Source organism: Stegostoma tigrinum, chromosome 8, assembly GCF_030684315.1.
Source record: "Stegostoma tigrinum isolate sSteTig4 chromosome 8, sSteTig4.hap1, whole genome shotgun sequence".
In the NCBI taxonomy this organism is placed as follows: Eukaryota; Metazoa; Chordata; class Chondrichthyes; order Orectolobiformes; family Stegostomatidae; genus Stegostoma; species Stegostoma tigrinum.
In genome coordinates, this window is record NC_081361.1 from 15,071,154 (window position 1) to 15,097,143 (window position 25,990).

General features: G+C 41.9%; 1 protein-coding gene across 1 annotated transcript in view; it reads right to left on the reverse strand.

The window, feature by feature from the left end:
- The window catches only part of astn1 (astrotactin 1), a 1,971,124-nt gene that overhangs the window by 1,145,836 nt on the left and 799,298 nt on the right, over positions 1-25,990 (reverse strand). The window contains exon 6 of the mRNA XM_048538653.2: positions 9,184-9,330. Within this exon, the coding sequence (XP_048394610.1) occupies positions 9,184-9,330 (147 nt within the window). The remainder of the gene's footprint in view (positions 1-9,183; positions 9,331-25,990) is intronic.

The window sequence follows — 25,990 nt, forward strand, 5'->3', positions numbered from 1 at the left end:
TCTATGTTCTAATAACGAACTTAAAATACAACAAGTTGGCAAAGTTACTGTACCAAAACGAGATCAAAATCCTACCAATGAGGTACCTAATTAAAAAAAACCTTCAAGTGCATAACAATAATAGGGCCAGGCAACAAAATTCACCTGTACTGACCTCTCCAGCAGAAAAAATGAAGCTACCACATCCATTTAATATACAAGCAAATTGGTTAATATGGTAAGCTCAATCCGTAGTGTTTTGAACAATTTTAGGATTAGATAACAAATCAAATGCAGAACAGTTTACACACCACTCTGTTACATTGGAGCAACATCAGATTTTGTATTTCAGAGACAACAATCCATGTGAAACAAATTATATCGGACAACATTTGACCTGAGGAGACAGGAATCTTATCTGTAAAATACAGCCTATATGACAGCTTGAAAGTGAAATCCTAGGCAATTTAATGTTATACCATCTCGACACAGATGCAGTTCCAAAACCCCATATCAGTGAAGACAAAACTCTCCAGTCATCCTGAATGCATTCCATTTAGCACTATCATTTGGTTTCAATTAGCTGTTCCTCAACAATTAAGCTAATTTACGGAGAAACTCAATAATACCTTCCAGAAAATTGCAGTTAACAAATGGGCGATCTCATACAAGTCAGGAGCTTCCAAAAACAGAACATCAACCTGCTGTTCTTTACAGTCAGCTGGTAAAACAAAGTTGATTGGTAAAGGGTGGTAAGCAGACCCTGGGGCAAATGAATTGTAGCAGTTGACAGTAGATGGGAACATTGTTTGCTGAGAGGGGAAATGAGCAATAGGTAGCAATATAGTACCACTTACTCTTCCAATAATTGTAAAGTATAAGTGAAAAGTAGTCTAGTAGTCTTTGGTTAGGCTTTTCAATGCCTGGAAAAATTAAGACATGCATTTACTATGCATTTCCTACCCTGTTCCCCACGTAAGTCCTCTGCACTAAGTTTGGAACTCCATATCTATTATATACACTTTACACCTTCAAACAAATGGACAACAGCATGATTTCCGAGCACTTCTAGAATATCCTGGAATGTCCAGCTGACTTGCAACACAAGAAATGTCAGAGGCACATACAAAGGGCGAAATATGTCCATAGGTTTTGTGAAAAGTTCATTTGCAAACAAAAGCAGGGGAAGGCATCGCTCACTCCAGTAAACAGTTGGAGAGATGGGACGGTGAAGCATTGCCTCAAGTTGTATTTTAGGGAGAATGCTGTCACAAAGGTAGTCCAGGCATGGAAAGTCTGCCTGTCATAACCCAGCTGGATAACTCTCAGGAGGGGAGCTCAGCAAAACTGTTGACTTGCTTGCTGCAGGCAAAGCTCCAGCTGGTGATATGTTACATCCTGAACTCATCAAGCATGGAGAACCAGTATGCCAATAGCATTTGGACAAACTTCTCTGACTCTCCTGGAGGAAATAAGCCATGTACCCAGATATTTATGATGCAAAGACAAGAAGAAGGGTGATTTCACTGTCTGTAACATCTAGCAAGGCATCTCTCTGCTCTTAGCATTGTGGAAGATGCATTTGTCTGTTTTGTCCTTGATGGGACAGCAGATCCTGGTTGGCTGCATCTCTCCCAAATCCCATTGCAGTTTAGAAATGGAAAATCTGCAGCTAAAATTATCCTTCAGTCCAATAGCTGCCAGAGATGCCTTGACCATGGAAGACCATGATACAGATTGTCTTCATCAATCTCAACAAGCATAAAATCCATGTGAGCAAACATGGTCTATTTAAGCTGCAAAAACACATTTGCTGCTCATTGAAGCTGCTCAATCCAATGTCATCCTTTTACAGCAATATGTTAAGCAAGATCAGCTGTGATAGGGTAACCTCAAGGGCACAGTGGTATTCACACTAGAATATTAATCCAGAAATTCAGCTAATATCCTACGCTCCTAGGTTCAAATCCTGCCATGGTAGATAGTGGAATTTGAATTCAATTACTAAAAAAGCAAAAGGCCTGGAATTAAGAATCTACTGATGACCATAAATCTATTGCCAATTGTTGGGGGAAAAAAAACCCACGTGACTTATTAAAGCCCTTTAGCAAAGGAAATCTGCTTTCTTTGGCTAGACTGGCCTACATGTGACTCCAGACTCACAGCAATATGGAATACCTGGAACTGCCCTCAGAGTTGGCCAAGCAAGCTACTCAGTTCAAGGGCAGCTAGAGACAGACAATAAATACTGGCAAGCCAATGGCTCCTATGTCCCATGAATTAATAAAAGAAAGCTTTTCAGCTCTGCAGTAAGGTCAGCCATATGCCTTTAGACTTTCCAGAGAGAGAGTTTGCACACATGCTGACAGTAGTAGAAAGCTGTCTAGCTTTACATGCCTAAGATCGCAGACAAAGGTACGTCAAGTCTTTTCAGAGAATTGCTCGACACTGACAATGGCACATCAATGTTGCTCACTAAGGACTTCCTGCAGCAACAAATAGACAATCTCTCTTGTTGAGAGATTGCTTTAACTCTTAATGTCAGGAAGATGAATGTCATGATGCTCAATGCCACCAATCTGCCATCAAACAGCACTGACAATGTGATGCAGCAAATTATCAATAACTTCACAAATCCACGCTCCAAAATCACCAGCAATCTGTCAGTTCACAGTGAAATCAACAAAAACATAGTAAAAGCTGCATCTGTTATGATCAAGTTGATCAAGAGAGTGTCAAACTGACTGAGAATGCCAAACTGAGAGTCTACCAAGATAGCAGGAACTGCAGATGCTGGAGAATCTGAGATAACAAGGTGTAGAGCTGGATGAACACAGCAGGCCAAGAAGCATCAGAGAAGCAGGAAGGCTGACATTTTGGGCCTAGACCCTTCTTCATTTCTGAAACATCAGCCTTCCAGCTTCTCTGATGCTGCTTGGCCTGCTGTGTTCATTCAGCTCTACACCTTGTTATCTGAGAGTCTACCAAAGCTGCCTTCTCAGTGGTGAAATCAAGAAAATGTCTCCTCGACAGGAGAAAAGTCTGAAATTAAAATAAAACCTCAAAGGGCAAGAGAAACTCAGCAGGTTTGGCTGTACCTGTGGAGAGACAAACCAACTTTCTTTGGCTCCAATTGGATATCATGATCCACTTGCTTTGCCTACATAAGTTGTCAAGTCATGGAGTCATGCAGCACAGAAAAACTAAATTAGACCCAACTGCCCATACTTGGTCCATATCCCTCTAATCTTTCCTATTCATTACCACATCTAATGTTTTTTAAACATTGTAACAGTACCCACATGCACCCTGGAAGTCCATTCCATGCATGAACTGCTTTCTGTGCAAAGAAATTGCCCCTCATGTCTTTTCTAAATCTTTCTCCTCTCACCTTAAGAGTATGCCCCCTCGTCTTGGAATCTCCCACCCTGGGGAAAAGACACCTGCCATTCACTTCTTCTATGCCCCATATGATTTATAAACTTTTTTAATGTCACCCTTCAACCTCCTCTTCTCCAGTGCAAGACATACCAGTCTATCTAGCCTCTCATTATAACTCAAGTCCTCCATTCCCAGCAACATCCTGGCAAAAATATTCTGAACCCTCTCTAAGATAATAATATCCTTCCCACAACAGGGTGATCAGAATTGTACACAGAACTACAGAAGAGGCCTCACCGATGTCCTGTACAATCTCTACATCGTGTCCCAACACCTGTGCTCAAAATTCTGAGCAATGAAGGCAAGCATGCTAAACGCCACCTTAAGCATTCTGTGATGCAAACTTCAAAGAATTGTGTACTTGAACACCCAGGTCTCTCTGTTCTACAACACAAATCGAGGCTGTACTTGTAATTGTATAAGCCCTGCCCTTATTTGTTCTGAAGAAGTTTCTTATCAGACCCGAAGTGTCAACTTTGTTTCTCTCCTTCCAGATGTTGTCGCACCAGCTGAGGTTCACCAGTAATTTTTGTGATTGTTTCAGGTTGACAGCAGCTGCAGTATTTTGATTTTATGAAACAAAACAAAAATGTGATACTAAAATGTGGTTACTCTCATTCAGTGAGTTTTGTTGTGTGTGTTTTAATACCTTCAATAAATGTCCACTGCAGCCTCCAGTCTATCTCAATGTCTGGGCTTTGAATGGATAATTCAATGCCACAACAGTCAAGGGAATTTCAGTTAGGTCTCCTCATAATGAATGTCTACAGAATTTGTAAATATATGTCACTGCATCAAGAGGAATTAATGAAAAGAGGATGAATCCACTGATCCTGTGAGGAATTGACAGTAGCTTAGGCTTTCCCCAAAGACGCTGAAAGAAATTGAAAATTTAATTTTGAAGTTTTAATTTCAACAACAAGGTATCAATGCATACTTGCAATATTAATAATTCATATCGTAGAACAGTAATTTATCTCGAGCGGTGTACAAAAATAGTTGGATTGGACACTATTATCCATCATGTCTGGTACTCAGTTCCATTTCAGCCTAAGTTGAATTTCTGCCCAGAACAATTAAACTATTGTGCCTCCTGAAGGATTACTGCGATTGAACAAATCAAGAAGATCAAATAACATTGTTTTAATACATGTTAGAGCGGGTGGAAAACACTGGACGGTAAGCGGTTGTTGAATAACTAGAGCCTCTTGAATAGAAGCCAACAAGAGTAGTGGACACTGTCGCTACATGAGTATAAGATTATACAACCATGTGATTTCCAAGAGTAGTTTTGACTGCTGGAATGGGCAGAAGAGGAATTTCAAGGCTGTTTTGTCCCTGGGTTCATTTGTCCTTTATTGAAGAAGTGATCCCAAATATGATTGGCTGTCCTTTCAATCTTGTTATTGCGCAAATATGCCATTACTATCAAAGCAAAGGCATTGATGTCAAAATCTCTCTACTGGAACTTGCAGTGCTTCTTTACAAATCTCTAATAATTTGATATTCAAACAAGTTTTGCAGAATGAATGCCAAATGAATGCCAAAGACCGTCAAAGATTTTCAATCCTCTGATTGCTTTCATTCAGTGCAACCAGTTAATTTGCTGATTTAATTACTGTACATCTGTTAAAATGAATCAATATTCACTTGATTAAAAGGGACAAGGAAGTCCAGATTTAATTTCCAATAAAGGTAAATGTTTGCACCTCAATGTAATGTCCTTGCTTTAACAGAATCACATACATTTTGTGGCAGGAGAAGGCTTTTGGCCTGTTGTGTTTGTTCTGTCCCTCCAAATGAGCAGCAATGCTCCTGCCTTTATCCTGAGCCCTTGCTTTTTTATTTCCATTAGATTAACCATCCACTTCCCTTTTGAAAGCTTCAATTGAGTCTGCCTTGAGAGAGAACATTCCAAACCTGAACAACTCATTGTGTGTCAAGGTCTTCTCTCATATCACACTTGAAAATTTTTCAAAAGGCTTTAAACCTTTGCCTTCTCACTCTCGATACTTTTATGACCGGAATGTTTCTTCATATCTATTGATAATTATGAAGACTTCTGTCAGATCTCCTCTCAGCCTTCTCTCCAAGGGGAACAGTTCTTGAAGCTTTCCAATCATCCTCACAACCAAAGCATCTCATTTCTGGAACTATTCTTTTAAACCTCCCCTACACTTGTTTCAGTACAGCTGAGGCCCAAGAAGTATTGTTTCTAAGTTCAATGTAACCTTTTTGCTCATGCAATCTATGTCACTATTAATAAAGGCCAATACACTTTATTGACTGTTCTGTCCACCTTTTATGATCTGTATACAAATACATCCAGATCTTCTGCTCATCTACATCTATAAGAATTGTACCTCTTATTTTGTAGGGTCTGCCCATGTTATTCCAAACAAAATGTGTCACTTCACACTTCTCTGCATTGGACTTCATTGGTGAAATATCTGCCCAGACCACCAACCTGTTTATGTCCTTTGGATGTTCTACCCTATCCTCCTCACGGTTTACAATTATTTCAAGTTTTATACCATATTCAAGCTTTGAAATTGTCCGCTGCATACCAATATTTAGATCATAAATGTATATAAGGAAAAGGGTCCCAATACCGGCTTCTGTGGAGTCCACTACATACAGCCCAAAGTAATCCATCGGCCATTATTCTCTGCTTCCTATTTTATATTCATATTGCTACTGCCCTTTTTATTACATGACCTGTAAGGTTTCTCTAAGTCTGTTGCATTCCACTGTCTTTAACATCTTCTGGAAGTCCATGTGCACCTTCATGTGTCTCAAAAACCTTTTTCAGTAATTGAGTTAAGCACAATTTCCCTTTTAGAAGTCTGTGCTGGCCCGTCCTAATTAACATACCTTTTACCATGGTACCATTAATTTTATCCTGAATAATGGTTTCCAGAAGCTTCCCCATCTCCCAAGTTAAACTGATGGATCTGTAATTGCTGGGCTTATCGTCACAACCTTTTCCGTACAAAGGCACAACGTCTGCAATTTCTTCAGTCGTCGTTCCCTCCCTTGGGACTAGAGAAGACTGAAAGTGTTTGTCAGTGACACTGCAATTTCTACTCACATCTTTCCATATCATTGTGTGCATCTCATCTGATCCCTTTACCCTGTCAACTTTCAATACCAACAACACAACGATCCCTTACTCCTTATTAATGTTGAACACTTTTAAAGACAGAAGTTCCATGTTCTGTCAGCATGGCCTGGGAGTATACAGCTCTTCAGTTAAGGCATATGCAAAGTATTCATTTCCTCTCTCAGTCATGCCCCTTGCCCCCATTTGTAAAATCCCTTTGTTAGTCCTGAAATGACCGTATGCTCCTTTGGCCACACTTCTACTGTTTATAAGCCCGTAGAAGCCTCGGGATCTCTTTGATGTTAGCTGCCAATCTTTTCTCATATTCCCTTTTCAATTTTCTAATGTGCTTTCCATCAACCTCTGAACGCTTTGTTTTCATCCTTGTTCTCAATTGTGTGCTTTACCTAGCATTTGTAATAAACATACCTTTTTTTTCATTCATTCATCCTTTGTGTTCATGGAAGCTCTGGATCTGTTTACTCTACTTTTCTCTTTTGAGCGAATATGCCTTGACTGAGCTAAACCTTTACTTTTTTGAAAGCTTTTGAAGGCACATTGTTCTGCTTCAGTTCTTTCTGCCAATATTTTCTTCCATGTTATTTAGTCCATCTCTATTCTTGTGGCTCTACTCTGGTTAATTATTTTTACTGTGGATTGACCATTCCATTCTCAAGCATCATGTTAAACTTTACGATACAATGAACACTGTCTCCAAAATGTTCCTCCACTAAAACTTGATCCACTTGACCAACTTCTTTCAAGAACTAACTGGATCAGTGCATCTTTACTTATCAGAATGGACACACACAACTGTGAGAAATTTTCCTGAATACCATCTAGGCACATTTGTCCTTCTCTGTCCTTTACACTATCACGACCCCAGTCTACATTTGGTAAGGAAGGTTCCCCATTATCACTACTGTATTATGTTCACAGCATTCTACAGTTTTTCTGCAGATTTGTTCCTTTATATCCTTCTGACTAGTTGGTAGTCTACAGAGTACATTAAGCAAAGTGTTTGCATCCTTTCGTTTTAACCAGCCAAACTGATTCCATCAATAAATTCCTTGGGACATCCTCTTTCTCCAGCACTGCAATGACCTTCTTAACCATTTCTACCACTCATCCTCCTTTCCTTCCTTTTTTTGAATCTTTGTTGAACACCTTGTGCACAGGAACATTTGACAACCCTTCCCAGTTTTTCTTGATCCAGGTCTCCATTATTGCCATTACATCATATTTCCAATAAAACTTGCTTCCACTAGGAATGTTTTCCATTCTATTTGCTGTAAGGCAATGGGCCTGATCTTCCACAGTCTATAAACTCTGCACTTTGCAAAAGCAAGTTTTCCAATCCCACACTTGCCACCTGTGACACCAGCGGCACAATGTTCCAGGAGGCAGTGTTCTCGCTATTTGGCTCCATGTTTGCCATTCCAGTCAGGACAGAAGGTGAACCTTTGGCTCTTGCTGCTCATTCAGGTAGTCAGCAGCTCTGAAGCCTTGGTAATGCCCTCAGGAGGGAGGGATGGATGCAGCTGATTGAGGCAGACAAGAATCACAGGAATGCTTCAACAGAAAGACTTGCCCACAGACAGCCCAATGGGACAAACCAGGCAAAGTGGCAAAGGGCGCAAATTATCTTGCACACTTCAAAATGGAGTTTCAAGGTGGCCAACACATGCCTGTCGCATGATCTGTTTTTTGGCAGGTTTTTGCCTCTGGAGAGGGGGACTGCTCCTTTCAACAAGGATATCAGGATTGAGAGGACACCTATCTGCATCACCTTTTCACTGACTGAGCTGCAGCCCTTCATTCCCAGAGCATCACTCGAGCACGGAAACGTCAGATCTGATATCTCCCTGACCTACAACCAGAAATTTGCCTTGAGTCCACATGTCTGAGGGGTGTGCTTTTACATTGTCAAAACATTAGTAGAAGCTCTAAATGCCCATGGAATTGGGGCCTTAATCCACCAACTTGATTGATTGTCTCAATGGAGTGGGCAGCTGACTCAGTTACCAGGCTGTCCAAAGAAATGCCCGCGTTGGCAAGAAGGCAGTCACTGCTTTGCAACTCCCCGCCACTTTCCTGGCTCCTCCATCTCCAACCCTGACAAAGCCCAGCAAGGTCCTGTCCATGGTCCCCACCGTCCAATGCTTGAAAAATACCCTTGCTATGAGTAGATTAGGATTATTTTCATTGGAAAGATGGAGATTGAGGGGGGACCTGATTGATGTCTACAAAATCATGAGGGGTACAGACAGGGTAGATAGCAAGAAGCTTTTTCCCAGAGTGAGGGACTCAATTACTAGGGGTCATGAGTTCAAAGTGAAAGGAGGAAAGTTTAAAGGAGATATATGTGGAAAGTTCTTGACAGAGAGGGTGGTGGATGCCTGGAACACATTGCCAGCAGAGGTGGTAGACGCAGACACGTTAGCATCTTTTAAGATATATTTGGACAGGTACATGGATGGGCAGGGAGCAAATGGACACAGGCCCTTAGAAAATAGATGACAGGTTAGACAGAGGATCTCAATCAGTGCAGGCTTGGAGGGCCAAAGGGCCTGTTCCTGTGCTGTAATTTTCTTTGTTCTTTGTTTTTATACATAGCATCCTCTAATGCATTGAACCGAGAATAGATTTTATGTACTCACCATCTGCAATGAGATGTTCTGGGACATGGAGAACAACTTTGACAGACAAAGGGCAGTTCAGGTGTGAGCCATAAACCAGTCCAATAACACAGCCGATCACACTTATCAGTGTGAGGGTAGTTTTGTTGACAGGGCTGCGGGGAGAACCTGCAAGGAAGAACCAAAGGGGGAACAAAAATTAGTTACCAATGCAATTGAAATTGCACAGAGTTGTGTTTTGATACTGAGGAGAATAAAGAACCTACTTTGCCACTATTTATTACAGAGGATAGGTAGTAATAATAGCCAAATGAGTGCAAATCATTATCCGTAATAGCATAAATCTAAGAGCAACATATAGCAAGTTCACACAAACAAGAAATGTTCTTGGTTAAATACATAGTCCAGGCTAGTTTAGGTTTGTGGGTGCAGGAATCTAAAATACCCCTCTGTCTCATTAAGAGAGAGGGGGACAAGTGTCAGATAACATTTCTCCTGTAATTGTAATATAGTGACTGTTTCTGGAATAAAAACAGGAACGGTTTGTCTAAGTTGACCAACAGCCGACCTAAAATCTTACCTCAGTCTGTCATCTTCCCCAATTTTAATATTTACCCCAGTCTGTTATCTTATCCAGCCTGTTATTTTGTGCCATTCTATTAGATTAGATTCCCTACAGTGTGGAAACGGGCCCTTTGGCCCAACCAGTCCACACCACCCCTTGAAGCATCCCACCCAAACCCATATAACCCACATACCCCTGAACACTATTCGCAATTTTAGCATGGCCAATCCACCTAGCCTGCACATCTTTGGGCTGTGGAAGGAAACCAGAGCACCTGGAGGAAACCCACACAGACACGGGGAGAATGTGCAAACTCTGCGCAGACAGTCACCCAAGGCTGGAATTGAACCTAGGTCCCTGGCACTGTGAGGCTGCAGTGCTAACCACTGAGCCACCGTGCTGCCCATTATTGTACCCCAGTGTATAATCTTATCCATGCTTGATAAAGTGCTGTGAAAGGTGGGGTAAAGAAAGACGATAAATAACAACCTGTCAAAATTGCTGGACTTTGTTGAAACTTGACAAACAACCTAGATCACGCAGTCACGGAATCATACAGCGTGGAAATAGACCAAGCAGTCCATGCCGAACATAATTTCAAATTAAACCAGTCCCACCAGCCTGCTCTTAGCCCATATCCCTCCAAAATTTTCCTATCATGTACTTATCCGAATGTCTTTTAAACATTATAATTGTATCCCCATCCATCACTTCCTCAGGAAGCTAATTCCACACGCGAACTACCGTCTGTGGGAAAAAAAATGCCTCTCATGTCTTTTTTTAAATCTCTCTCTTCTCATCTTAAAAAAATGTCCTCCTATTTTTAAAATCCCCCATCCTAGGGAAAAGACAACTACCATTAACTTTATCTATATCCCTCATTATTTTATAAACTTCTATCAGATCACTTCTCAATCTCTTACGCTCCAGTGGAAAAAGCCCCAGCTTATCCAGCCTTTTCTATAGCTCAAACCTTCCATATCCGGCAACATCCTGGCAAATCTCTTCTGAACCTACTCCAGCTTGATGGTATCCTTTCTATAACTGGGAGACCAGAACTGGACACAGTACTCCAGAAGAGGCCTCACTAACGTCCTATAAAATCTCAACCTGACTTCCCCTCTCCTATACTCAAAGGACTGAGCAATGAAGGCAAGTGTGCTAAATGACTTTTTAACCATCTTGTCTATATGTGACACAAATTTCAATGCATTATGTACCTGAAACCCTTGGTCCCTCTGTTCTACAACACTACCCATTAATTGTGTAAGCCCTACCCTGGTTTGTTGTACCAAAATGCAATACCTGGCATTTATCCAGATTGAACTCCTAAGCATTTAATCAGAATTGGAGAGGTTTGTGGAAAATCATTTATTGGTATTCATAAGTTTCTACAGCACTCTCAAGAAAACAGTACATTCAGAAGGCATCATTACAAGCTTGCAGAAAAAAAAACTGGTTGATGATGCTGGTTCATGTTCCACAATCTCCATTCTAGTCTGGCTGCACCAGAGTGTATATATTGATGACATGAGCAGGAATGAATGCTGCGCCTTTATTTTAGACAATGATCTGAAGCATTCAATTTGAAGCAAACAATATTCTGAAGTGCAATTTCACGACATGTCCTTCAACAATGGGCAGGATCACATGACAGAACAGAATCCACCAGCATGTTGGACCACATTTCTGCAATGATCAACATACTGGCCTGAATTCCCACTGCCAGGGGCAAAAGTGGTAGTTAATTGGCCACCATTTCGATTGCCATTTAATTATCCCCAATTAAAGGGCTGGCCTTTCATCAGTATCCTGCAAGCGGCGCCATTGCCAATGCCAATGCCATTGCCAAGGAGTGGGAGCCCCAGTGCCAAGGCACCTCTTCTCTGGGAGAAAGCTGAGCAAGGCAAGTCAATCCCAACAATCTTCCGGGTGGAGTCATGACAGCGGAGCTCCCCGGGGAAAGAGGGTGGTCATTACTGCCATTCCCTCTGGGCCTTGGAGTAGCCATCAAATAGGGAATAACCTCAAAAGCCCAATGCGAGACTGCAAGGCTGTATTACAGAGATTCCTGCTAGTGGCCGTGGGAAGACATCAAGCTCCAGTCCCCTGCCTCATTGCCAGCTGTACTGTCTTCCAAGACATTTTCAAACTCAACCTCCTTTACAGTTAATTACAGGGTCCAAAAAGATTTGAAATAACCCATGTAGTTTTATTCAGTTTGAAAGTACTGTACTAAGGAAAACATTGTTTTCTGTTTGGGTATTTAAGGTACATTCTTGATTTCAAAACTCTTCAGATAATATCAGTTCATGCAACTTGCTCTTAGTTATCTCTACAGATGCATGAGCAGCATCTGAGCCGCCAGTCCTGACTTAACAACTTTAATGTCTAAACTTAGAGTCCATGGTGAACATATAATATGCATGGCTTTTAAATTGTCCCATTTGGAGATGTAAGCTGATAGGTTTTCATGAAAACCTTTCAGGGAGGTTTGATAATTCAAATTCAGAGCCCATATTATCACTCTTCAATAGACCCTGAAATTGTTCCTAGTGAGAGCTGCCTGCACCATGATAGCCCAGCATAGGGGAGTCACCTGAACAACGAACGTAAGTACAGTGTCAAGCACACACTACCTTTTTAATCGGTATCTAATCCAGGGCATCAGTTTGTTTCATATGTATCGATGATGTGGACATTTTGAAGCCATTCTGAACAACAATTACTTGCACAGTCTTGATTAAATCCATGATTGCGATTTTATGATGCAAGATTCCTAGGAGACTTGAGAGGGTGGATGCAGAAAGGTTGTTTCTCCTTGTGGGAGAGTTCAGGACTAGAGGGCATAGCCTCAGATTAAAGGTTACACATTTAAAATCGAAATGGGGTCAAGTTTCCTCTCTCACAGGGGAGTGAATCTGTGGGCTTTTAAGCTGCAGAGGGCTGTTGAAGAAGGATCATTAAGTTTACTCAAGGCTGAGGTGGACTTTTTTTTAATCAACAAGGGAATCAGGGGTTACGGAGAAAAGGCAGGAAAGTGAAGTTGAGGATTATCAAGGCAATCATGAATGGTGGAGCAGACTCAATGGGCTGAAAGGCCTATGTCTACTCATATTTCTTATAGTCTTTATCAAGTAAGATAGGATTTTCTTTGCAGAACGCCAAGCTCTATCAGCAGGCTGAAATGGAGATTAGAAAGCCACTCTGTGTGATGTTTTTCCAAATTTTCCAATTAATGTCAGAGGGCAGTTCTCCCATCCAGTTAAGGATGGTGCAAGGGCAAAGGGTTGAGGCTAGAGGCTCAATAGGAGCCTCACCAAAACAGAAGAAACCACCTTCCATTCAATTAGATGAGGGGAAGCAATGGCCTTGTGGTATTATCACTGGACTGTTTGTAGAATTTTCATAGAATCCCTGCAGTGTGGAAACAGGCCCATCAGCTCAAAAAGTCCACACCACTCCTCCAAAGAGCATCCCACCCAGACCCATCCCCATCCCCCTACCCTTTCCCTGTAACCCTGCATATCCTGTAGCGAGTCCACCGAACTTACACACCCTTGGACACTATGGGCAATTTAACATGGTCAATCTACCTAATCTGCTCATCTTTGGACTGTGGGAGGAAACTGGAGCACCTGGAGGAAACCCACGCAGATGCAGGGAGAGTGTGCAAACTCCGCACAGGCAGTCACCTGAGGGTGGAATTGAACGTCGGTCCCTGGTGCTGTGAGGTAGTGGTGGTAACCACTGAGTCACCGTGTCACCTCTTATTCTAGACACCCAGACAAAGTTCTGGGGACCTGGGTTCAAATCTTGCCACGATGGAAATTTAATTCAATAAAAATAATTTGGAATTCAAAGTGTTAAATAATACCATGAATCTATTGCCAACGTTTGAAAAAACACACCTGTTCACCAATGTCCTTTCGGGAAGGAAAATGCCATCTTTAGCTGGTTTGGCCTGTAAGTGGCTCCAGACCTAAACCAATATGGTTGACTCTTTACCCCACCCATGGAACCCCGGGCAATAAATGCAACCTGGCTAGCAGCACCCTCTTCCCGTGAATGAATAAAAAAAAATGAGGAGAGGTTAATCTGAAGCTGAGGCTCCATTCTCTTTTTGAAATGTCAAATAAAAAGTGTGCCCAGCATCCACACCGCTAGTTTGTAGATGCAGCTGAAGCCGGGCAGGCAAGGAGGGTCTCTGTGTCTGTCTGCAGTTGTCATTGGCAGTCAGGGTCAGGAAGAGGCATCATTGATCCTTCTGAAGCAGGATCCTGACCCGAAACGACAACTTTCTTGCTCTACTGATGTTGCCTGGCCTGCTGTGTTCTTCCAGCTCCACACTATGGTATCTCCTTCTGAGCACTAATTTGATCTGTATTCACCAGACAGGATGGAATTAATCAATACCTGATGAACAATTATCAGACTATTAACATTTTACTTTCTTACTGTGCACAGTTACGTTCAATAATTTTGTTGCTGCTCACTTACTAGAGTGCTGACATCACATTACTGCACTTACATCTGATTGAAATGCTTATGTTATCAGCTATTTCTGATGGAGCAAAATGGATTAATCCGAAATCACTCAAAACTGTTATTGAAGAGTTTTAGTAATTTGTTTCATGTTAAATTTTCCTTTGAGTAAATAGTCAAAAACTGCTCAGTAACTGCCAGAAGTTTCACTACTGCTTCCCACCCTAGTTTTTCCACGCTTTCTTCCCTGTAGGGGATCAAATTTACTTTGAGTGTTTGGTAATCAGTCCCTCTTCAGGATAGCTACATGTGGATTATCTCCTTGGCTTCATGTGGGTTATCTCCTTAGCTACATGCTGGTTATCTCCTTGGCTACGTGCGGGTTATCTGCTTGGCTACATGTGGGTTATCTCCTTGGCTACATGCTGGTTATCTCCTTGGCTACATTTGGGTTATCTCCTTGGCTACATGTGGGTTATCCCCTTGGCTACATGTGGGCTATCTCCTTAGCTACATTTGGGTTATCCGCTTGGCTACATGTGGGGTGTCTCCTTAGCTACTTGTGGTTTATCCCCTTGGCTACATGCAGGTTATCTCCTTGGCTACATGCAAGTTATCTCCTTGGCTACATGTGGGTTTTTACTTACCTCACCACATTTTCTTTTCTGTTAAAAGCTTATTTCCCCATTACTGACTTTTGACTACTGACTACATGCTTTTAATGACATTCAGCTTCTTTTTCTCCTGCTGATTTCTCTTGAGGTTTTTAAAAATTCCATTATGAAAGCTGCTCAGCTCTGTGGCTGTTCTGACAGATATCTGGCATTAAAGTTGCACTCATGATGTTTTTGAAAATCTGACTTTTACATTCCTCTGTTCTCCAAACTTTTCCTGGTCTCCCTCTTGCTTTTTCAAGTGACCACTTCATTTTCAGGTTGAAGATCTCATTACTGCCAGGGCTTGCATCCTGTGACATTGTTTCAACACCCATTCAGGTGAAGTGATTTTGCATTGTTTTTGTTCCCTCCCTCTCTTATTTAATTGATGTGAGGCTAGCAATCTGGTTTATATCTCTGCTGAGTGAGTGGCTGTGCACCCACTTCTCTGTTGCCTTGACAGCAATCGGTCCTTAACATCTGACTTCCCGATGCCTGTGGTGGGGAGACAGTGGGTCGCTAAGATCAATGTGGCTCTCGCCCTTGCTGATACATTCAGTTAACACATCCAGCTAGTGATGCCTGGCAATCTAAATCCAAGGTGGATCCATGAATTTGAGTTCAAGGCACACTGATCAACAAAAAGGCGAGGGGTTCAATTTCCAGAGTTTAGCTTCCTGAGAAATCTTTTGACTGTATTTTAAATTCTAAACCTTCGATGCGTAGAAATCCAAGATTTACCTGGCTCAAATATTACTTTTGGATTCTTGAGAGAATATTTCCTGAGCTCCATCTTCCATCTGACTCTATGGATCTGGCTTCACCTACTCTGCCGTTTATGACCAGTGAGGACCAACTTCATAATGTGTGTGTGAGGTTTCAAAGGGGCTGCAGTGATGTAGTGGCAATGTCACTAGGCCTGCGGTCCAGAATCCCAGGCCAAATTTCTGGGCACATAGGTTTGAATGTCATACAGTCATAGAGTCAGACAGCACAGAAACAGACCCTTCAGTCTAACTCATCCATCCCAACCCAGTTTCCTCAACTGAACTTGTCTCTTTTGCCTGTGTTTGGCCCATAGCCCTCTAAACCTTCCCTATTCATGTACCTGTCCAAATGTCTTTTAAATCGTTTAATTGTACTGGCCTCGATCACTTCCTCTGGCAGCACATGCACCACCCTCTGTGTGAAAAAAGTTGACCCTTAGGTCCCTTTTAAATCTTTCCCTTCTCACCTTAATCATGTGCCTTTTAATTTTGGACTCCCCCGCCCTGGGGGAAAGGCCTTTGTTATTTACCCTAACCATGCCCCTCATGATTTCATAAACTTATATAAGGTCACCCCTTGACCTCCTACACTCCAGGAAAGAAAGCCCCAGCCAATCCAGCTTGTCTTTATAACTCAAATCCTCCAGCTCCAGTAACATCCTTGTAACTCTCTTCTGCACCCTTTCCAACTTCATGCAATCTTTTCTATAGCAGGGTGACCAGAACTGTCCATAGGACTCCAAAAGTCGGGGGAGGGGGGGTGGGGGGGCTTCCCTAATGTCCTGTATAGCTGCAACATGACATTCCAATTCTTTTCCTTAATGCTCTGACCAATGAAGGCAAGTATGCCAAATGCCTTCTTCACCACCCTGTTTGCCTGTGATGCCACTTTCAAGGAATGATGTACCTGTACCCTTGGGTCTCTCTGATTGACAATACTCCCCAGGGCTCATTAACCTTCTCAGCCTTGCTCTTGTTTCTCTCACCAAAATACAGCACATTGCACCTATCTAAATTAAACTCCATCTGCCACTCCTCAATCCATTGGCCCTGCTGATCAAGATCTTGTTGTACTCTTAGATAACATTTTAACTGTCCATTGTACCACCAATTGGTGTCATCTGCAAACTTACTAACCACACCTCCCAGATTCCCATCCAAAACTTTTCTCTCAATGATGAACAACAATGAACTCTTCACCCATTCTTGTGACACACCGCTGGCCAGGCCTCCAGTTCAAACAACAACCCTCGACTACCACCCTCTGTCTCCTACCGTCAAGTTCATTCTGTATCCAATTGACCAGATCTCCCTGGATGCCATGTGATTTAACCTTACTAACTCATCAACCATGTGGAATCTTTTCAGGACTTTGCTTAAGTCCATGCAGACAATGTTTACCATTCTGCCTTCATGTTCTTGGTCACCTCTTCCAACACTCAGTCAGGTTTGTGAGGCACAATTTCCCATGCAGAAAGCCAAGCTGACTATTCCTAAATCAGTCCTTAACTTTCCAAATTCTTGTACATACTGTCTCTCAGAATCCCCTCCAACAATTTACTACCACTGATGTAGGGTTCACCAGTCTATAGTTCTCTGGCTTTTCCTTACGGCCTTTTTTAAATAACGGTACAACATTAGCTACTCTCCAGTTTTCTGGCATCTCTCTTGTGCCTATCAATGCTACAAAAATCTCTGCTATTGTCTCTGCAATTTCTTTCCTAGTTTCCTGCTATATCCTGGGATATGCCCATTCAAGTCCTGGGGATTCATCTACATTTACATGTTTTAAGAACTCTGGTATCTCCTGTTCTGAAAGGTGGATTCTTTTCAAGACGTCACAATTTATTTCCCCAAGTTCCACTTCTTTCTCTACAGTAAATATAGTGTGAAATATTCATTCAATTTCTCATCCATCTCTTGTGGTTTTAAACATTTGCAGCCTCGTTAATCTTTAAGGAGCCTTATTCTCTCTACAGTTACTCTTTTGCCATCAATCTACTTATAGAATTTCTTTTGATTCTCCTCAATCCTATCTGCTAAGGCTATCTCCTGTCCTCTTTTTGCTGTCCTGATTTCCGTCTTAAGTATATTCCTAGTCACTCCATTACTCCTCAAGGGAATCACACAAGCCCAGCTGACTATGCCTGACATATGCCTCCTTTCTCTTGACCAGAGCCTCAATAGTTCTAGTCATGCAGTGCTCCCGAACCCTATCAGCCTTGTCCTTCATGCTAACAGGAGCATACCTTTTCTGAATTTTGAAAGCCTCCCACTTGCCAGTCATCCCTTTACCTGTGAACAGCTTACCCCAATCAACTTTTGAAAATTCCTGTCTAATATCATCAAAATTGGCTTCGGTCCAATTTAGAACTTTTAAATTTTGGAACAAGCCTATCCTTTTCCAATAGCTATGTAAATTGAATTCAATAATGGGGAAAAAAATATTGGAACAGAGTGCTGGCCTAATTGTAACCATTACCAATTGTTGTAAAACCCGTCTGGTTCACCCACGTCTTTTCGGAAAGGACACCTGTTGTCCTTACATGGTCTGACCAAAGTGCGACTCCAGATCATAGCAATGTCATTGACACTTAATTTTGTTCTGGGCAATTAGGGATGGGAAATAAATGCTGGACTAGTAACATCCATATTTTCTAAACGAATGAAAAGAAAAGGATGTTCCAGGGTTCTAAAACTCATATGCAACACTTTATCTTATTCCTGCCTGTCTTTCCTGACAAAATGGCTTGAATTTCCATATTGTTTTCTGAACTTCCGTGCCATTAAATCAGCATGTCTGATGTTGATCAGCCTGCTAATAGAAATGATTTGGTTGATCTAAAATATATCCTCTCCAATCCGAGGTGTGACTTGCTTTTGTGGCAAAAGCATTGACATCTCGTGCAGCTGACAATCATATAGTGCCATCCCCTTGTGCTACCATTCTAAATTTCCATTTACTGCAAAGAACTGCTGTCATCGAGATCAGCTGAGACTGGTTTACGTGTTTTGAGTAACAACTTGGAATTCAAACAAGGGATACGAGTGATAGTGGGTGATGTCGTTTTGTGGCTAGTTTGTGGCTAGTATCCTTACATACAGATGAGGAAGGACACCACTTTGATTGGGACAACACATCCATCCTAGGACAAGCCAAACAGAGACACGCATGAGAATTCCTAGAAGCATGGCATTCCAACCGGAACTCCATCAACAAACACATTGGTTTGGAGCCAATCCACCATCCCCTGAGAAAAAGAACAGGAAATGACATCACCAATGCGGGAAATGACATCACCAACCCAAGGAAACCTAACCAGATAAATAGAAAGCGGGACATAACACCAGCGCCTCGTCGGAGGCTCACTGATGATGTTACCTAGAATGGTGACGAAACGTCTGCAAACTAACCTTCCAGCTCAGCGAGCAAACTCACATCCAGAACCTCAACCTGAGCTATAAATCTTCTCAAAACTCGCTTGGAATGACAGTGTATTAATACACAAAGCACATTATCAACACAAGCTTTTTGATTCAGTTTTTTAACATGCATTCAAAGGTATTGATTTTGTCACAAAGCTATTTTAAGGCCCATTTCTCCGCACTCATTTTGTTGATGTGATGTTGACCGGCTTCATAACATTGAATGAAGAAGTGGACGAGCTGAAGTACAATAAAATGACATATTTTATCAGCAGGGCCCTTAACAAAACCAAGTAATTCTACAGGAATTGAAACAAAATAAAATAATTTCACTAGCAACAGCTGACACACAATTCTCAGCTTTAATATTTACAAGTCATTAATCCTATAGGTTACCTGTTATTGTAATCTCCAATTATGTTCATGTGCTTTTTTCATCTTCAACAGGGTGTTTGTACCTAAAGTGGAAATTTGCCCCTAAAATAAAAACTCGCTTTGGACAACAGAGCAAAAGGTTCTGATATGTACATGTATAGTACAATTACAGGCATTTCAGTGCCTCAGCCACTACCAAGCTGTTTGGTTACAAATGGTTGCATATTTCTACCAGCATGCCATGCTTCAAGTGGTTACAGTTAAGATGGAAAACAAGACCTTTATACCACCCTTAACGGGGCAGCATGGTGGCTCAATGGTTAGCACCAAGGACTGGCTTCAATTCTACCCTCGGGTGACCGTCACATTACCACTCTGCCACATGAAGGGAGAGTTACTACCCTTCACAGCAAGGCAAAATTTGGCTGAGTGTAGTATCAAGGACCCTGAGCAAATTGGAATTGGGGGAAACCTCTCCACAGGTTGGAATCTAACCTAGCAGAAGGGAAAATTGTTGAAGTCAATCATCTCAAGGACATTGTTGCAAGAGTTCTTCAGGGTAGTACACTCAGCCCAAGCATCTTTAGCTGATTCATTAGTGACCTTCCTTTCATCATAAAATTCAAAGTGGAGATGTTCACTGATGGCTGCAATATGTTCAACTCCATTCGCATTGGTTCAGATACTGAACCAGCCCATGTCCAAGTACAGCAAGATCTGGACAATATTCAGGTTTGGGTTGACAAAGTGACATGGTAGGAGACACGATATGACCTGGGGGACATGGTGAAAATCAGGAGTGCTGCAAGCAGGCCTGCAGGCAGATATTATGCCGCATCACCTGAAACAGAAAGGGGGCTTTCCCACTCTTTGTAGAGTAATTTGGCAGGCTTCCCCCATCAGTAAATTTCCTCTTATAAACCTCAAATAAAGAAAAGGCACAAAGGGCCTTAAGTGACCAAGACTTGGAAGTATTGTGATCCATGGGGAGAATGGCATATAACTTCAAAAGGACAGAGACACCTTGATGGAATGGGCAGACATGTGATAGGTGGAAATTAGTGCAGGCTCATGTGAAGTGATGCATTTTGGTGAGAAAACAGCAGAGCAGAGACAGTTCTAAAGAGGATGTGGGGATTGAGGGACTGGTGTGCATATTTGTAGTAATCATTGAAGAAAGCAACACAGGTTGTGAGAGCTAGTATAAAACACTGGCTCATTCTCAATTGGAGTATTATGTCCAGTTCTGGACATCACTCTCCAGGTAGAAGGTGAAGGCATTAGAGATGGTACAGAAGAGATTCATGAGGATGGATCCCGGGATGACAGGATGGATCAAAAGCAACTGCTTTGTTTTTTATCAATTCATTCGTTGGATGTGGGCATCTCTGGCTGGTCAGCATTTATTGCCCATCCCTAGTTGCCCTTGAGAAGGTGTTAGTGAGCTTCCTCCTTGAACCGCTGCAGTCCCCCTGTTGTGGGTTGACCCACTATGCCATTAGGGAGGGAATTCCTGGATTTTGGCCCTGCTACAGTGAAGGAACAGTGATTAATTTCCAAGGTGGGATGGTGAGTTGCTTAGGGAGACTTGAAGGTGATGGTGTTCCTGCATATCTGCTGCCCTTGTCCTTCTAGAAGGAAGTGATCATCGGTTTGGAAGGTGCTGCCTGAAGATCTTCGCTGAAATGTCAATAACAAGGTGCATGATTTTATAGTAAAAGGCAGCAGGTTTAGAGGGGATTTGAAAAAACAGATTTTTCATTCAGAGGGTGATCGGTGTGCACTGCTTTGAATGCCAGTTGAGGAGGAAAAGCTCACAACCTTTAACAAGTATTGGATGAACAATGTCATAACATTCAAGGCTATGAATCAAGCACTAGAAAATGGGAATAGTGTAGTTTTCTTGTCGGAGCAGACCCTTGCACTGAAGGTTCTCTTGTGGACTGAAGATTGAGAGACTTTGAGAGAGTTTGTTGATGCATTCAAAATCATGAATGTTGAGTAGACAGGGAGTCGCTATTCCTTTTGGTGGAAGAACCAAGAGGCATAGAGCCTGGATTTAAGCAATGGTGACATGACAAAACCATTTCACTCAGGTGTGGTTAGGGTTTGGAATGTGCAAGTTGAGAGTTTGGTGGAGGCAGGGTCAATCAAAGTACTCAAAGAGCATTTTATCAGTGTGTGAAAATAAAACATTTGCAAGGCTGTAATGAAACGGCATGGGAATGGGTGAACTAGGTGAACTCAGACAACAAGCACAAATAAGATAGACTGCCAGGCCTCCTTCTGTGCAGTTGCCATTCAGAGGTTCCATGTTGATCAGACGTGAGTATTATGGTAAAGCATAGAATGCCCCAAACTTGGCTTAACAATCAACGCCAAACACAAGTTGTGAAAATCTTCACCTACTAGCAGAACATGTTCACAACCTACAATTCATTTTTATTGTCTAAAGTTATCAATTACATCTGTAATAATATGTTTATTATATGACTGAAATATGGCAAAGACAACATTCAGGAAAATATTCCTCCGCCTCCGCCGCATCTGCTCCCACGATGAGGCATTCCACTCCCGCACATCCCAGATGTCCAAGTTCTTCAAGGACCGCAACTTTCCCCCCACAGTGGTCGAGAACGCCCTTGACCGCGTCTCCCGCATTTCCCGCAACACATCCCTCAAACCCCGCCCCCGCCACAACCGCCCAAAGAGGATCCCCCTCGTTCTCACACACCACCCCACCAACCTCCGGATACAACACATCATCCACTGACACTTCCGCCATCTACAATCCGACCCCACCACCCAAGACACTTTTCCATCCCCACCCCTGTCTGCTTTCTGGAGAGGCCACTCTTTCCGTGACTCCCTTGTTCGCTCCACACTGCCCTCCAACCCCACCACACCCGGCACCTTCTCCTGCAACCGCAGGAAATGCTACACTTGCCCCCATACCTCCTCCCTCACCCCTATCCCAGGCCCCAAGATGACTTTCCATATTAAGCAGAGGTTCACCTGCACATCTGCCAATGTGGTATACTGCATACACTGTACCTGGTGTGGCTTCCTCTACATTGGGGAAACCAAGCAGAGGCTTGGGGACCGCTTTGCAGAACACCTCTGCTCGGTTCGCAATAAACAACTGCACCTCCCAGTCGCAAACCATTTCTACTCCCCCTCCCACTCTTTAGATGACATGTCCATCATGAGCCTCCTGCAGTGCCACAATGACGCCACCCGAAGGTTGCAGGAACAGCAACTCATATTCCGCTTGGGAGCCCTGCAGCCCAATAGTATCAATGTGGACTTCACCAGCTTCAAAATCTCCCCTTCCCCACTGCACCACACAACCAGCCCAGCTCTTCCCCTCCCCCCACTGCACCACACAACCAGCCCAGCTCTTCCCCTCTACCCACGGCATCCCAAAACCAGTCCAACCTGTCTCTGCCTCCCTAACCTGTTCTTCCTCTCACCCATCCCTTCCTCCCACCCCAAGCTGCACCTCCATCTCCTACCTACTAACCTCATCCCACCTCCTTGACCTGTCTGTCTTCCCTGGACTGACCTATCCCCTCTCTACCTCCCCACCTATACTCTCTTCTCCACCTATCTTCTTTTCTCTCCATCTTCGGTTCGCCTCCCCCTCTCTCCCTATTTATTCCAGAACCCTCACCCCATCCCCCTCTCTGATGAAGGGTCTAGGCCCGAAACGTCAGCTTTTGAGATGCTGCTGGGCCTGCTGTGTTCATCCAGCCTCACATTTTATTATCTCTTATTCAAGAAAATGTTTTCTGATTTCAGCGCATATCATGGAAAATTACATACAATATTCCAGTAAATTTGTAGAAGTCATCCAGATTTCTTAGTTTTAAAGACTTCTGATTGTGAGAAGCTCCTGACATTAAATCTTGTAGTGAAATGCATTAGCAACTACCTCAAAGCACCTCTCTGCTTATATTAATGTCTAGTCTTCATTTTGTTTTCAACCAAACATTTCTGTATGTAAGGCGCTTGTTGCATTTCACTGCTTATTGCCTATTCCATGAAAAAAAATGCCAATGAACCTTTAATAAAAATTGTTATTTATGGTGAATGCGTCTTTGAAAGATTTTTTCTGAGAAAATCTCAAAGCCGTTGTTTTGCTTCACATTGCTATTCGTTAGGCAGTTATGCTTTTTGTTTACCAGGTGACATTTCTCATAAAATCGCTGTAAATTTATAAACTGCCCTTAACTTAAAATGATCTAAGACCAAGTACATCACATCAGACAAAAGTCAATCCTTCCCCATAGCTTCATCTTTCTTTAACTTCAGGACTAAGCTTTGTTGCTTTCATGTTCACTTTTATGTTGAATGTATACAAGTTGTTTGAGTGAAGGAAATAAAATGCTGGGAAAATCTTGCAAATATGTTGTTCCTATTTTCCTCTGCAAGTGGAACTGATGGAGATCATGACAGAGAAGGTAAAGTGAGAACGAGTTGCAGAGTTATCAAATGTAATTGCTGTTGGAAAAGATTGTATATCCAGATTTTATAAATATTTCTGAAAGAGAGAAATTCAGGACGCAGGTTCAAATGACAGCTGAAGAATTTCAAAGGCAAATGGGAATGTGTAGAATACAAAGAACATCTGTTACATTTCAAATTATAAACAGAATGCAATGACAATTAAACATGAAGCACATTCAATGATAATAAAATAAAAAAAAGATATTCACCACAAAGATTTTAAACAATCTGCTGCAAGACTGATTCAAAGGGAGGAGTTGCACCACTCTGAGCACAAATAGCACAATATAGATGAAGGTACAGCAGACTAACTAAACAAGCACACAAGATGACACAACACTACCCTGAAGAATGTGAGGCAATCTTCTGAGCACATGGTTATGAATGTGTGAAGATTAATTATCTCTTATATAATGTAATTACAAGTCAGAACCTGGTGTATCCAGAATTAATGTACATGGCAATGTTTAATAAATTGTTTCTTTGAAGTCTAAGCCTAATGACAGTTCTTCACTTTGCCTTTTCTCCTCAGCCAGTCTGCCTTGAGAGTAAACTCACTGTATGACATCAAACCTCAGGATAAAAGAAGACTCAGATCTTCTTTGTACCAGATACAAGATCTACAATAACAAAAATCAACTGAGAATGCCAATCTAACTACACCTCCTCATCACATGTTAGCTGATGTTGTAAATCGATTGCTCTCAGGTGATAAACCAAAGAACTGCAGACATTGGAGACATGAAACAACCAAAATAAAAACAAGAGAAAATACATAATTGCTGGAGATGCTCAGCAGTCTGATACCATCTGTAGAGAGATAACAGAATTTACGTTTCAAGCCTTGCCATATACAAAGAATTATTCATGATTTTATCATTCTTTATACCAATTGTAACTGTTCTAAGAGCTATTCTATGTCATCACATTTGGTTGGTTTTGCCCTTTGCTTCTTTGCAACTGTAGTATGACATTACAACTAGCTTAACATAAGCATTTTTGCTGACTTGCGGAGGACTCTAAACATTTGCTGCTTTACAGAAAGATGAACTTGAGCATTTTTCTGTGACTTATCTTGAGATTAACTACATATAATTCATCCTTTCTTGTCTGCGTAAATCCTTTACATTTGTTTTTACTCAATGTTTTCAATACATTATGAACTGGCTTCTAATTTGCTTGCCTGGCCAGCACAGTAATTACAATTCTTCTTGACATCTGATTTTTACCAGTCGTATGATTCATCATAATTACACAATGTGATCTGCTAACAAACGAGATTTAATATTTTTTCACCGATATTGCCTCCAATTTTTTGCAGCACTTTTATTTTTGCATTTACACAATGAAATGTGTTTTTCCTCCTTCAGTGTTTTTGCAAGTATTGAGTTGGAGATAGAGGGTGATTCACAGTGAGTATATTCTGGTTGTCATGCGCCTGTTTACAAAAGACCAAACACCTAGATCGGTTCCTTTACATACATTTATTGGATATTGATTGGTGTCTTTTTCCTTGGTTTAAAAGCCCATGCAAAATACATCTTTGAAAGAAACAAATTCTTCTGGAGTGTGTAGTACTCTGTTCAACACTAAGAACTTTTGATTCCACAATCATATTCCATTATCATATATCACCGAATGGACCATCCAGGGTCTATCCAGAAACAGTGTCCAGTTCCATTGAGTTCTGAGGAAGGGTCACCAGACCCAAAATGTTAACTCTATTTTCTCCTCTACAGATGCTGCCAGAACTGCTGAGCTTTTCCAGCAAGTTTGTTTTTGTTCCAGTTGCATTGAAATTGAATTTTCCGGGATTATGTCTGAATGCTGTGGACATACTTTCAAGTAGGATTTGTGGAACAGTGCTCCCATTAAACCTGAGGGATGTGGCCGAATCATTGTTGGAAATTCTCCAATGAAATCTCATGTGATCAGAGTTCATATCTCAGTAAAGTAGCCAGGGGTGTGGTCACAACAACTAGCCTGTACAATAGCACTTCTGCCAGCTTACAGAGGTCTCTAAACATTTGCCACTTTGTGGATGG